This window comes from Ambystoma mexicanum, chromosome 1q (genome assembly GCF_040938575.1).
Source record: "Ambystoma mexicanum isolate Mex_15411 chromosome 1q, UKY_AmexF1_1, whole genome shotgun sequence".
Lineage (NCBI taxonomy): Eukaryota > Metazoa > Chordata > Amphibia > Caudata > Ambystomatidae > Ambystoma > Ambystoma mexicanum.
Window position 1 is genome coordinate 1,414,933,315 of NC_090922.1, and position 14,203 is coordinate 1,414,947,517.

Consider the following 14,203-nt stretch of genomic DNA (forward strand, 5'->3'; position numbering starts at 1 on the left):
TGTTCACCAAGGTACTGGCGGTGGTGGCAGTGCACCTACGCAGGGAGTCAATCCCAGTGTACCCTTGCCTGGACGATCACGGGAGAAACCTAGGATCTTTGCAAGCTAAACACACAAATAACTATAGACCTTCTCTTCCAATTGGGCTTCTCAATAAACGAGAAAAAGTCAAGTCTAGCACCAAACTCATTGAAACGGTTCCTAGGAACTGTATTAGATACGAAAACAGGCCTAGCCTTCCCATCCATGGAAAGAGTACAAAACATGCTTTGGCAAATACCCCAGTATCAAGCCGGTCTCCGGATAAGCGTACGCAAAGCAATTCCTCTGCTAGGTACGATGGCATTGTGCATTTACCTGTTCCCCCACGCATGCCTGCACATGCGACCAATACAGGAGTGGTCAGTGGGACGATCTAGTGGTTGTTTCGCCAACACTGGTTCAAAATTTACGGTGGTGGTCAAGGGAGAATCTGCTCAAGGGGAAACCTTTCCACGAACCGAAAGCGCAGGCGGTCGTCACGACAGACTCGTCACTTTCCGGGTGGGGGGCCCACTACCTTCAGCACACTGCCTGTGGTCACAAGAGACCGCACAAAGGCACATAAACATACTAGTTATTGGCAATCCTCAAGGCACTACAAGCATTCGATGAACATCTGACGAACCAATCGGTACAAGTCCTAACAGAGCACTACCGCTATGTTCTATGTCAACAAACCGGGAGGGACACACTCTCCAAATCTGTCCAAGCTGGTGTGGAAAATATGGAAGTAGGCACTCAGACGAGGGATGTTTCTATCCTCCCAACATGTTCCAGGGGTTCTCCACACTCTAGCGGACTCTCTCAGCAGAGATCCTCTGCCAAGAGGGCACGAGTGGCAACTGCACGCAGACGTAGTAGGCCACATCTTCTCTCTTTGGGGCTACCCCTCTCTAGACTTGTTAGCTGCAAAAGAGAACAAGCAATGCCCAGACTTCGCGTCCAGATTCCCCCTACCAGACTCCAGGGGGAACGCCCTATGGTTGAATTGGTCAGGGAGATTTGCTTATGCTTCTCCACCCCCAGACTCCATTAAACTGCAGTGTAGTGAAAAAGATCACAGGGAACAGATGACACTCATCCTAGTTGCTCCTATGTGGGCGAGACAACCATGGTATCCACATCTGTGCAAACTGGCGATGTGCGACCCCCATCAAACTCCCGTACCAGGTCAACCTGCTGACTCAGCACTGGGGTGGGTGGTTCAACAATACATTCACAACCTCACTCTTTGAACCTGGTAGCATGGTTCCTGAAATCATAGAGTTCGGACACCTTAATCTTCCACAACTGTGTATGGACATTCTAAAAGAAGCACGGAAGCCAAACACCAGACATTGCTATTTCCACAATTGGAAGAGATTTGTCATTTGGTGTCAATCTATGCAGATAAACCCCTTAGCGTGTACTCTAGCACACACTCTTACTTACATGCTCCATCTGTTGGATTCAGGGTTGGTCTTTAATTCTCTTAAAGTCCATCTAGCAGCTTTATCAGCATACACCACCTCTCAAAGTAAAATCTCATGGTGGAAAGTACCAGTCATTAAGGCATTCATGGAGGGAGTAAAGAGACTACACCCTCCGGTCTCTAATCCCCCGCCTGGTTGGTATCTAACTGTAGTACTAGCAAAATTCCAAGATGGATAGTCAAATGTATACAATTATGCTATTCATTATCAGACTAAACGCTGCCTATAACACCAAGAGCCCACTCCACACGCGGTACCAGGGCCACTCTAGCCTTCTTTGCAAATGTCCCCATAGGCAGCATTTGCAAGGCAGCTACATGGAGCTCCGTTCATACCTTCACTCAGCACTACTACATTGACACCCATTCCAAGAAAGATAGACAGGTGGGGCAAGCGGTTCTAAAACATCTATTTGCCGCTATTCCTTTTCTTGACCCACCACCTTCTCATAACACTGCTCGCTTAATCTATGCATAGCATGTGATCTAAGCAGATTACACAAGCATCAGAAGGAATACATTACTCCCGTAATCGTATTTCTGCTGCTTGTATCTGCTTAGATTCACATGCGCCCACCCTTCCTCCCCTGAGAGAAGGTGCATAGATGTTACATGAGCTTTTTATATATCTGCTTGGAAACTCTGTACTCGCGCTATTCCTCATACTACCCCATGTCTGAAAAAAATAAAATGAGGGACCTACACACGTGAGGGATCATGGGTACAGGGGACGTCACAATAGATATAGTATTACTGGCACACCCTTTTTCGACGTCCATTTTCGAATTTTGAAAAACAACTGTAATACTCTGCAGCTTCCACTAGATGTCGGCCATGCATAGCATGCAAATCCAAGCAGATATAAGCACCAGAAATACGATTACGGTGAGTAATGTATTCCATATATATCTATCCTCATAGACAAAGATACTTTCCTGGAGAAAAAAGGTTTGCATTTGAGTTAATTTGCATACCCCCAATGCCTTGCTGTTGTGGCTCAAAACCTGAGGTGAACTTCGTGATGGCTACTAGGTGGTGTTGGGAAATGTATGACTTGGGTCAAATTAACTTTCCTACTTTCACATTATATAAGTTCCAACTTCAATTTTCTAAATAAGCCGGCATTCGACCTCTATGTGGGTGCCTCCTGGATGGCTTCAGAACTAGCCACATTAAACTAACACCCACTGCCAAAAAAGTGACTAGACTATGTTCATAATCTGATCACGTAAGTGTGAAACACAAAGAAACTAGGGCACACTATCTGCGCTATGTTTAAAATATTTCACATATTATTCAATGAACAGTCTAAAGATTCCATAGTTGCAGACATGGACCTAATGGACTTAATGGGAACTAGCAAACCTGGGAGTAAGCACTCCTGTAGTCACCATGCATCCTCATCAGTCCCACATAGTATCACCATGTCTTTTCGCGTAATCACTTTCTCTAAATGCAACAGTATTCGTGTACCTGGGGCAGTGTCTTTGTCTCACGAGTGCCAGTCAGGAATTATGTAGATAATCGATACGTCTTCTCTTTTATCCCTGGTACCCATCCTAACCGTATTTGGATCCCGTATAGGAATACCTCTAGTTGCATGGGTTGCCCTCATAAGGTGCTGTGCAGTGTGTTTGTATGATGGCTGCCACTGATGCTGGATAAATGCCAGGAGTTGAGCACACCATACCCTTCTCTGTGAAAGAACTGGTTGCATTTAGCTTGCTTAACAAGTCCCTCCCTAATATATTTTTGCGAGTGTCTTTTGAGTAAAATAGGGGAGCTATAAGATGTTGTGTGCCTATAGTTTGGGGTTAATCTTGTGTAACTGGAACCATGACAATAGCCCCAGGGAAGCCATGTCTGTCCATCACCTTGTTTGACAGTGGAAGCCCACCCTTCTGTATGCAAGATTCGGTGGCCCCAGTGTCTATCAAGGAGCAGAAATCTTTCTGTCCTATCTTCACTGCTACTTGGGTTCCTCATTGGGGTCTTGAGTTACTGCAAGGACTCGACACACACACATTTTGTGGTTACTCCTATTGGGGCATTATATTCTGTAGGAATGGGAAAGGATTCCCTCCCAGAACCGTTACTTCAGTGTAGTGGGGTGCTGCATTATGTCCCAACAGCCTACTGTCCCCTCGTGGATGTGTTTGCACGGGTGCCTGTAATGCATTTGTGGGTGTTCCCGGGATCTCTACCAGCCCTGTTTGGGCCAATGTCTGCGTTTGCTGGGGACGAGGGGCTGCCGGGACTGAGGCTGGGTAGGCAGCACCTGCTGTGATAGCAGAGTCTGCTGTATTGGGGCCTGCCGCTGTGTCTGACTCCCTATCTGCTGTTCTCCAGGGTTGTAGTATAATATCTAGCCAAAGGGATGCATGAAGCATGGGCCAAAAAAAACCTAGTCCCTGCTCCTCTATATTAGCCTCTCTTCTCCCCCTGCACCCTGGTCCCATTTGTGGGTGTCCTCTTCCTAATCAGTAATACCCCATTGGCTGGTACACCCTTACTTGTGGGTAAAACCCGGGCTGCTGCATCCCCTACTATGAGGCATAGTGTGACTGCATGTACCCTCCATGCTGTCGCACACCCTCTACCGGGACCTCCTGCCTGCCCCCTGTTGGCAGGAATCCATGTCTGTGTGGGTTGGGGTGTGCACTGCTCATTCTTTGGAGAGTTTTGTCTAGGAGAAGCCCTCAGACCAGGATGTGTTAGAAAATTGTTTTGTATTCATCCCAAGATTTTCACCTCTAGTTTCCACAGCTCCTGTATTTGTCTTATATATTCTGCAGGGTCCTCGTCTGGCTTCATTTTACAGGCCATCACGGCCCCAAGAACCGAGGTATCGGTCACACGCTCCTTAACACCATCCATACATGGGCTTGACAGTTATTAAAGGGTGAGCTACATTGTGTATATTTTGTTCTTGGTTTAACCCCATTCTAACCTGCTTGTGCCCATATTCTGTCCCCTCTCTTCCATATTATTAAAGCAAACAAGATTTTCATGTCCCCGATCACCCTGCTGTCTCCTTTTCAAGCATGTATATCCATTTGCTGGCCCCTGCCATAAGGGAGGGCAAGCTGTATATCCAGATTTCAAAGGGATTGGTTCCTCCGAAGTATTCCACATCTATGACAGATAATCAAACCGGGCACCTGGAAAGGGGGCGGTGGGAACACATTAGAGAGCCCTTTGAGAAACTGAAAAAATAAAGTAATCTTAAAATAAGAACACTCCTCAGACGAGCACTTAAATATGGACAGCGCCGCCAGGTAACCTTTAATGGTACCCACTTGCAGGCCCTTGTGGGCTAAGGAAAGTAAAAAAGACAGAACCACAGGAATGGCACATGAAAAAGGATCCACATTCAGAACCCTGCACCAGTCGCAGAACTTTATCCAACGGCAATGGTACAGGGATTTTGTTGCGGGCCTTCTGGCCGAAAGCAACACCTCCATCACGTCTTCAGGGAGGTCCCAATCCTTATACCTCAACCTTTCAGAAGCAAAGCATGAAGGTTGAGGGACTTGACCTCTGGATGGAGAACCTGACCCTCCCCTTCCCGTGAGAGCAGATCGTCTCGATAGGGAAGACGGCCTTGAGGGCAGAAGGACATTTCTCGAAAGTCCGGGTACCACGTTCTCCCGGCCCATGCTGGAGCAATGAAGATCATCCGGGAAACGAACCTCTGTAACCTCCGTAGCACTTGCAGAATGACGTGAACTGGAGGAAACGCGTACAGCAGTGGGAAGGACCACTCCACTACGAACAAGTCCCCTAAGGCTCCTCTTGGAGGAAGTTCCCGCGAGCAGAATCTTTTGCACTTCCGATTGACACTGGTGGCGAAGAGATCCACTTGAGGGGTCCCCCAAAGGGCGACGATCTCCAGGAGAATCCCCTGAGCCAGCTCCCACTCGTGGGAGACCGTACTCTGCCTGCTCAGAGCGTCCGCTGCCTCGTTTTCGTCTCCGGCCAGATGAACTGCTGAGATCGAAATTTCCTGCTGGATGGCCCAGAACCAGAGCTGCATCGCCTCTGCACAGAGGAAGTGACCCTGCCCCCCCTTTTTGTTGAGGTAGTGCATGGCCACGGTGTTGTCCGTCAGAATCAAAACATTCTTCCCTCGCACAGTCAGCAGAAAAACCTTCAGGGCTAGCCTGATGGCCCTCAGCTCCAACAGATTGATATGGAGTCTGGACTCCGACGGAGACCAACGACCGCTGACTGTCAACTTGTTGGCATGAGCTCCCCATCCCGTGAGGGACACGTCACTACGCCAGGGTAGCCAAAATGGAGCCCCCCTCATCAGATTGCCTTCAACGGGCCACCACAGAATATCTTGGGCGACCGAGGGTGGCACCTGAACGGGGTCCGACATCCTGCCGGAGGACTGCGACCACTGGAGCTTGAGAGCCCATTGCAGAGATCTCATCCGCAACCTGGCCACTGGCACCACAAGAATGCAGGATGCCATGAGGCCGAGCAACCTCAAGAACTCGAACGCCGGGAAACTCTGGGCATGTTGAAACTTGAGCACCATCTGCAGAATGTGACGAGCCCTCACCCGGGGAGGGAAAAACTGCCCCAGGGATGTGTCGAGCACTGCTCCGATGTACTGGAGCCGCTGGGTTGGGGTCAAGTGGGGCTTCTTTAAATTGAGGGAGAAGCCCAGCCTGTGCAGGGAGTGGCAGGTGACTGACGGATGATCCAGGACTTGCTCGGGAGAGCGCACCCTGCTCAACCAATCATCCAGGTAGGGATAGACGTGAATCCCCCCTTTCCCGAGATACGCTGCCACCACCATGGGCTTGGTGAAAACCCTTGGGGTGGAGGTCAATCAGAACGGCAGGACCCAAAACTGAAAATGCGAGTCGCCAACCGCGAACCTCAGGTACTTGTGCTTGGGATGCATCGGCACATGAAAATAAGCATCCTTGAGGTCGAGAGACACCAACTAGTCCTGAGGTTTAAGGGCATGGAGGACTTGAGAGAGAGTAACCATCTTCAACTTGTCCTTCTTGAGGAGCTTGCTCAAACCACGCAAGTCCATGATTGGTCTCAATACACAGTCTTTCTTCGGGATCAAAAAATAAGGGGAATACCATCCCTTGTTCCTCTCCGCTATTGGCACCAGTTCTATGGCACCTTTCTCCAGCAGGGATTTGATGTCCTGCGCAAGGAGCGGATCTGGACTCTTCAAAGAGACAATCCCTGGTGGATTGTCGCGAGGCCTCTGCCGGAAAGGAGGACAGTAGCCGTGGGCTATGATCTCCAGAACCCCCACATCTGACATTCTACAAGATGCTGCGCCAGCCTTCCCCCAACCGGCGAACCATGGGACATGGCCTCATGACGGAGCTGAAGCGGCTGCGGCATTGCCTGAGGGTAAAGAGGCAACTGCCCGAGTGGCCTTGGCACCTCGAGTACCTTGTTTTCCACCTCTGGTACTCTTACGGTGGCCCCTTTGACTTGCAGCTCCTCTCGATCTACCAAAGGAAGAGTAGTATCGAAAGGAACCTCCCCTCCATTGCTGTCCCGTAGGAGGTTGGCGAACTGCAGCGCTCAACGACTTGCCGCTGCAACCTCACAAGGCTCTCGTCAGCCTTGCTGCCAAAAAGATGTTCACTATCAAAGGGCATGTTGAGAAGCCGGGCTTGTACATCAGGAGCAAACCCCGACTTCCGCAACCACGCAAATCTGCGCATTACGTTGCTCGCCGCCATGGACCGGCTGACACAATATGGCAATATGCCATGTCCAGACCCGACTGAACGGATTCGCACATGGCATCCTTGCAATCCTGAATGAGAGCAAGAAAACCATCCCGTTCCTCCCCTTTAGGAATATGTTCAGCCACCAAAGAGACACAATTCCACAGAGTGTGAGTGAAACGTGCTAAGGCACACAGAGTTGGCCACCTGTAAAGCCATACCCCCCGCCCCCTGAAGAAAACACTTTCTTCGCCCAGCCATCAAAACACTTGTCGTCCCTAGGAGGGATGGTAGGGTACGACACCTGCTTTGCTGGGGCCATAGCCGCCTGCACCACCAAACTCTCAGGAGTGGGGTGCGTAGTCAAGTAGCAGGGGTCGCTACTGGCTGGACGGTATATTTTCGGCAAAGACTTGCCCACTGCTGGGAGACTCTTCGGAGCAGTCCAAGCCGTGGCCACCCTTCTTTGCAAGGCCATATGGAATGGCAGTAACGGGTCAGTTGGCGGACCTTGGTCCAAGATATCGGTCAGGTCATCCTGCAGAAAATCCACTGGTGGCGCAGACCACCGCAAGTACTCCATCACCCTCGACATGAGGCGCCTGTACGAAGATTCAGCATGCGTACCAGGCTCAGGCCTGCCAAACTCAACCACCGGAAAGGTATCAAGACCACTGGCGTTGCGCAAAGACTGACGCAGGTCTTCCAACTGGCTATGACCAGGTAACAGGTCATCAGGAACCTCATCAGGTACCAAACCTTCCTCAGACCCCTCATCCACCTCAGAAATATAATCAAGAGGCTGGAATAATTCCTTGGAAGAGGGCACAGAAAAAGGCAAAATCACATTTTTCGACTTGGCCAGAGCCTTCCACTGGGGTTTCCACCGGTCTCCGGGGCACCTCCGATAAAGCCTCCTCGAAAGGTGTCGATGGAATCGGAGACCTCCACAGGCTCTGACCGTCTTGAGGGCGTCGAGGACCGGGACCTGGAGCGGGCATGTCTAGAGCGATCCACCTTATCCGACCGGGACCTCGAAGGTTCCTGGTGATCGCGCCGACCACCCGAGCCCAAAGGCGTGCAAGCAGCAGCTCTAGCATGTTTGTTCCCTGCCGGCTTCTTTCGAGGGCGCGGATGGAACGGAGCCCTGCGACTGAAAAATCGCCATCATCTCCTTAAGAAATTAATCCCATTCCGCAGGAGAGGAATGCTTGTTTGGACAAGCAACTCGCCGATGGGCGGCGTCCTTGGACGAGGAAGGCGACTGGTGATGGCACTCCGCGAGTGCCACGAAGAGGCAGAGGAATGGCGGGACCCACTCCGGGACCGAGACCCCCTGGATTTACACTGGCGATGCAGAGAGTCGCCTCTCGAATCGTCGGTCGAAAGCCCAGCGGATTTCGACTTTCGGGGCTTGGACACCCTACCGGCAGAAAGCTTCTTCTTTCGGTCCCGCAAGGCCTTCGATGTTAATAACTGGCAATCGTCACAAACATGTGGCGTGGTCCTCACCGAGGCACCAGAGGTAGGCGTTGTGCAGGTCCGTCAGCAACACCTTGGAACCGCCGTCCCAACACTTCTTGAAACCCGGATGCGGGGTAGAAGAAGACAAAGACATCAGGGAAACTTTCACAAACGAAAAAGTTCAAAGAACCGATAGACTTACTCAGAAGGACCGAGGCGCGCAGAGATCTCCGAAGTGAACACGTTCGCGGAAAAAACGGAACTGGGGCTACGGGCGTCGTGCGTTCTACTTATAACATCCGGTGATGTCGGCTCGACGGAGGCCCTCGAGGACAGCGCATCGACGCAGGACGCAGACTATTTTCCGAAGCAGCACAGCTGTGTTGGTGGTCTGTCATAGATGTGGAAAAAGTCGTCGAACATCCCATTGAAAGAATGTTACCAGGTAACAAAGTAACTTGTTCATCTCTATCCATCGTCTGCCACGGCACATAGTGTGTGCTTCCCCTCCCCTTTTATAATGGGATGTTTGGATTGTCTGGGGTTTCGCATCCATCCTCCCTCTTGTGACCTTTGCCATCACCATCTTCACCTTTCTATGGCAGAGGCTTGTCAACCAATGTCTACTTGTTTATCCCTTAGCCCACTTCTTTCTTTGCTTGCGTCCCTTCTCTTTCTACGCCACCCTGGGATGCTCGACCCCGCACTTATTTCTGCCGCCTCTTCCTCTGCGACTTCATAGTCCTCATCTGACATAACCATTCCTTCTTCCACCGTGTCGGACTCTCCAATTTGAGCTTTCTTTCCTGATGTCCACCCACCACCACCCCAGTGGTCTGTTACTGCTCCTCCTTCCTCCGCACCCCCGTTTCTATTACCCGCTCTGCTTCTGTCCAACTGTTTCATGCTTTTTTTTCTGTGTCTGCCACATACATTCGGTCACCATTTTCCTTCGGTTCCCCAGATCTGTCCTCCATGCTACTTGTCTTCCCCTTTTCAGAGTGTCCCCCCCCCCCACTTGGGGCCACACACTCTGGGTTAGTGTACCCTGCGGCGGGCTTCAATGTTGGATGCAACCCGTAAGGAGGGGGTGGCATGCTGGGTCCTTCTGTCATGTCGATATTCTGCCCGCCTTTTTTTCACAGGCTCCTCCTTTTTCTCTTCATAGATCTTCCAAAGCCCTAAAATACTTCGCCTGCTCTTGAGCTTTGCATGTTGCCAATAGGTACGAGTACATATTTTCTATTATTCCACTATCGAAATTTCCCTTTCCGGGCCATTCACAGAAACACTGGATGTGGTATTTTAATTTCTTATCACGAACTTGGGGTAACTTAGTACATAAATGTTCTAGGGGTGTGTCCATCCTAAAAGCCATTCCCAACCGTCTACATCCTTACTCTACTTCTAGTTGAAGCTCTCCTCCCTATCCAGTTAAACCTTCCCCCACACTTCAAATTCTTGTATTCCCTGCATAACACCCCTAAAATCCCCTCTGACACTGTTCCCACGCTCACCCACTCCCACCTACTTTCTCCTGCATCCATACTTACCACTCCTTCAGCTTGTGCCCTATCCAGTCACTGGCCCTCTCCACAGGCCCACCTCCAGTTAATGTGCACTCGTCTGGCCACACCTCCTCCTCTTCCGGCCATGCATCTGTCACTACCAAGCCAGGCACAACTATATACAAGTTCTCTCTGGTGTCAACCCTTCCACCTCAACCCCACATAAACCAACAGATACTCCAACTACTACAAAAAGAACAGAATACCAAAAGACAGACCAACGGCCATACCTAACATATACCCTATCATGTGCCCTCCTTTAACACTTCGTAAAAAATCATAAACACCCCGTTCCCAAAAATGATACAACTCTACATTCGCCTGCACTATGCGCAACTCCCATCTAGTGGGGCCCGCCACTTTCCACGCACCCTTCTGCTCCAACACCAGATGTGCCCGCCACACACCCACTCCCTTATGAAGGGGTGGAACTAAACTCTACGACTACTACGGCTGATAGTCCTCCCCGTGTAGGATGCATTCTAAACACCATAAAAGAGAATCTTTCCCTCCTCTGTGGGCATGCAACAATGGTATTGCACGTTCATGCGAGGGTGAACTCGCATGTCCTAGAGATGCTAGAGTCCCCCAGCACCAAGCCTTCCCTGTGACTTACCCCTCCACCTGAAAGCGGGCGGTGCTGTGGACCAGGCAGACCTCCCCGGTGGTGCATGTGTAACTGGTCTGGGCTCACCTGACCCACCCCCGAGGCCACACCAGAGGGTGGCCGAAATTCCCACGGATGGTCGTGGGAACTGAGGATCTCGATGGGGCCTCCAAAATGCATCAGGGGTCCTCAAAATGCATGTAATCACAGGAACCATGGTTGTCTTGCCCATTATTCCCCCGCGCTGGGTCAGTAGATTGGTCTGGCACAGGAGTTTGATGCGAATCGCACATCACCACTTTGTGCAGATGTGGATACCATGGTTGTCTTGACTTTAGAAGTAAAGTCCCATAAGGAGCATACACCAAGCACAAAGTAAGTTTATTACAAGTTCAGACGCATCTGGGAGAGCATAATTCAAACAGAACAGTAGATCAGAACTGAATGAAGATAGCTGTCAGTGCTGCCTACTGAAGCTTAACATTGTTTAGAGTTTCATAATATTAACATGGGCAAAATTTGCCACAAATGTTAAACCATCCTACAAAGTTTATATGCAGGACTAGGTCAGTCCCCTATGGCTACCTATACATTACTCATTCATTACTCACTCATATGAGTAGGCCCTATTGACCCCCTCAGTCCACACCACCCACTGTGATGTTACGAACCTTCCCACACAGCCCCACAATGAGTCATTGCATCACGTATGTGTGCTGACCGCCAGATCTTTATTCATATGCCAGTGGCCAGTTCTCATGAGCCACATAACCTGAGCTTGGCAAGGAGGAGATATTCACATGGAATCTAACCAATGATGTGCAATGCCGACATCGGCAAGGGCACTAAACATTGTTGCACTCTACAGACACCGAAACTCTCGCCATGATTGGTCACCTCCTGGCTCATCCCTTCGCCCCACAGCCCTCTTCCCAGGTCCTTTTGCCAGGGGGCGATTTGAAACCGCTTATTCTACTGTGATTTAGCTCTTATTTGCCTGTATTTGTTATCTAAATTTCTTCCTTTCCCACTGAGTGCCCAGGTATCTGTCTCGCTGTCTTCGAAAGTATCGGTTGGACCCATCTCCCAGCAACTAGTCTCCTGGGAACGATCAGTTTGCAACAATTTTCCAACACAATGCTGTGGCTTGGTGATCAAGAAATTCATGTCAGCCCTTGAACACAGGGCCTGTGAGTGCGAAAGCCCAAGAGACTGACTTACCTGCGGCTTGTCTCTCAACATGGCTGCTGTGTGGTTCATGATATAGTATACTGCTGCTACTACCCCTGTCCCTGTCCTATCTGGATGCCCCAACTCCCACTCTTTCCCACAGACTTCTCTAGCTGCACCGGCACACTTTACACGTTACAGCTGTTAATGATGTCCGTCCGCCCCTCCCTCCCCGTTCAGGAATGCCTCTTCCCCTTTCCCTGGCACTCCCGCAACTCATAACTGTGCCGCCCCCTAGCAGCAATGAATTTGCACCTTTACAGCATCTCGACCAAATTAAATTTGACTCATGTGCAAGTCTGTTATTTTCCAATTTGGGAACTTGTGAACTTAATTCCCATGGGAGGACCCAGCCATATTCCTTGCAAATGCTTTTTGATACCATGTCCAGCCAAGTATGTTTCCTGTTACGATTTTGAATGAATATATCCATCGTCTTTTGTAATTCGGGTGGGCTAGGCCCGAGCGGTAATTTGTTGGTATCCCTTGTATCCTTAGTCAAGTTTCTCACATTTTTGCACACATACAAGGCACATTCATTGCTATTTCTCTCCTTTAAAAAACACCCTTGTTAAATAACTGTCTCTTTAAAGGGTCAGGGTTTCCTGGGTAATATTTCTTTGAGAATAGTAGTTATCTATGGTGCTTTGGTGATGAAAAAAGGTGCATTTTGTGGCGTAATGCTTTTTGTTTATGTTGTGTTCGGCCACTAATGTCATTGCTTCTGTCTGGACTTGGAACACCCTTCGATGGCTGCTTTGTGAACTTGGCAAAGTGTTTTCATCGAACGTCTGTATAAAATAAATGCACAAGCGTCATGCTTGCAAGTGCTTGTTAAGTTCCTTTGAGCGGTGTACAATGCTGGGAATATCAAATCCTTCTGTTGGGACACTATTGTTTTAATGGACAGTGGAGAATGTCTCTCTCTTGCCCCTGCATTCCCTGTTTGTGATAACTGCCCTGCCTTGCTTGTGAGTTAATTGATGGTGTGTGCTAGATCTCTAGAAGGATAGCTTAGTTATTTTGTTCTTGGGCTTTTGTTTTAAGGTTCCATTGTTTTTGTTCTCATTTCTTCTGGAGTTCTTGGGTATTTCTTAATGACACATGACTTCTCCCTCTTCTAGCGGTATCCCTATTTGTTTTTGCAATTTCTCCCTGTCAAATGAAATGAATGATTAAAGTACATTGCTAATACTTCACTGATCATTCTTTGTTTTCTTAATCCTAGCATTACAAGGCCAGCTTAACGGCAACCTTCAATCTTCACCCGGTGAGTGTGTGCGAGGCCATGACCTTTGTTCTTATGAGACTACTGTGAATCTCTGTATACTTCCTGACCTGTCAATCACATTTATTTGTCCCTGGCTTACATAGTGAGCATTTATTTTCTAAATCTTCCTGGTATGGCGCTGTGCGAGTGAACCATGGAAGTTCTATTCCACTAGTATAACCACACGGCAAGGGGCATTCTCTCTGCCACTTGGGTCGCAGCTGGTGTGTGGAGTGAAAACAGGTGACCCAATAGAGAGGTGGGCTAACATTGTAGATATTTCTTCTTTTGGCCCAGGTTGCAGAAGCGTACCTCGTGCATCCCTTATATCCCCCCTCCCCATGTTCTACTGGGCCTTGGGAACAACATATGGTGCGAGAAATGGATTCTGAGAGGTTCATAGACAGCATACAATTGTGACTTGGCACCCATCTACAGCAGGTAACCAATAGGAAAAAACAATTATGTATCCCCATGTAACTGAGATACTGCACACATTGACCACATTAATCAAATGTCCCTTTTAAACCTACCACACATTGGTGAATTTAAGTTCAAACAATTACCTTTACCCACTGCTCAACTCGACAACCACCTCACATCCATAGTACTCACAACCCCTCCTCTGACTTCAAAGGTCAGCATCACATCATCGCAGAAGACACCTGCATTGACATCCAGTACAACTAATCTAAAAAATTGCAGACACTGCTAAGATTAAGAGAAACCTGCCACACAGCTAACTTTCAGCACACCAGACATCTCCTTCGTAGCATATTACTTTCAACAAACTGCACAATTTTACATGCCTGCAGACATACAGATTACTATCAA

The 14,203-nt window shown here is 49.2% G+C and overlaps 1 protein-coding gene across 1 annotated transcript in view; it reads left to right on the plus strand.

Moving 5' to 3' along the window:
* The window catches only part of POMGNT1 (protein O-linked mannose N-acetylglucosaminyltransferase 1 (beta 1,2-)), a 532,666-nt gene that overhangs the window by 184,097 nt on the left and 334,366 nt on the right, over nt 1-14,203 (plus strand). Inside the window, exon 12 of the mRNA XM_069642286.1 lies at nt 13,328-13,369. Within this exon, the coding sequence (XP_069498387.1) occupies nt 13,328-13,369 (42 nt within the window). The remainder of the gene's footprint in view (nt 1-13,327; nt 13,370-14,203) is intronic.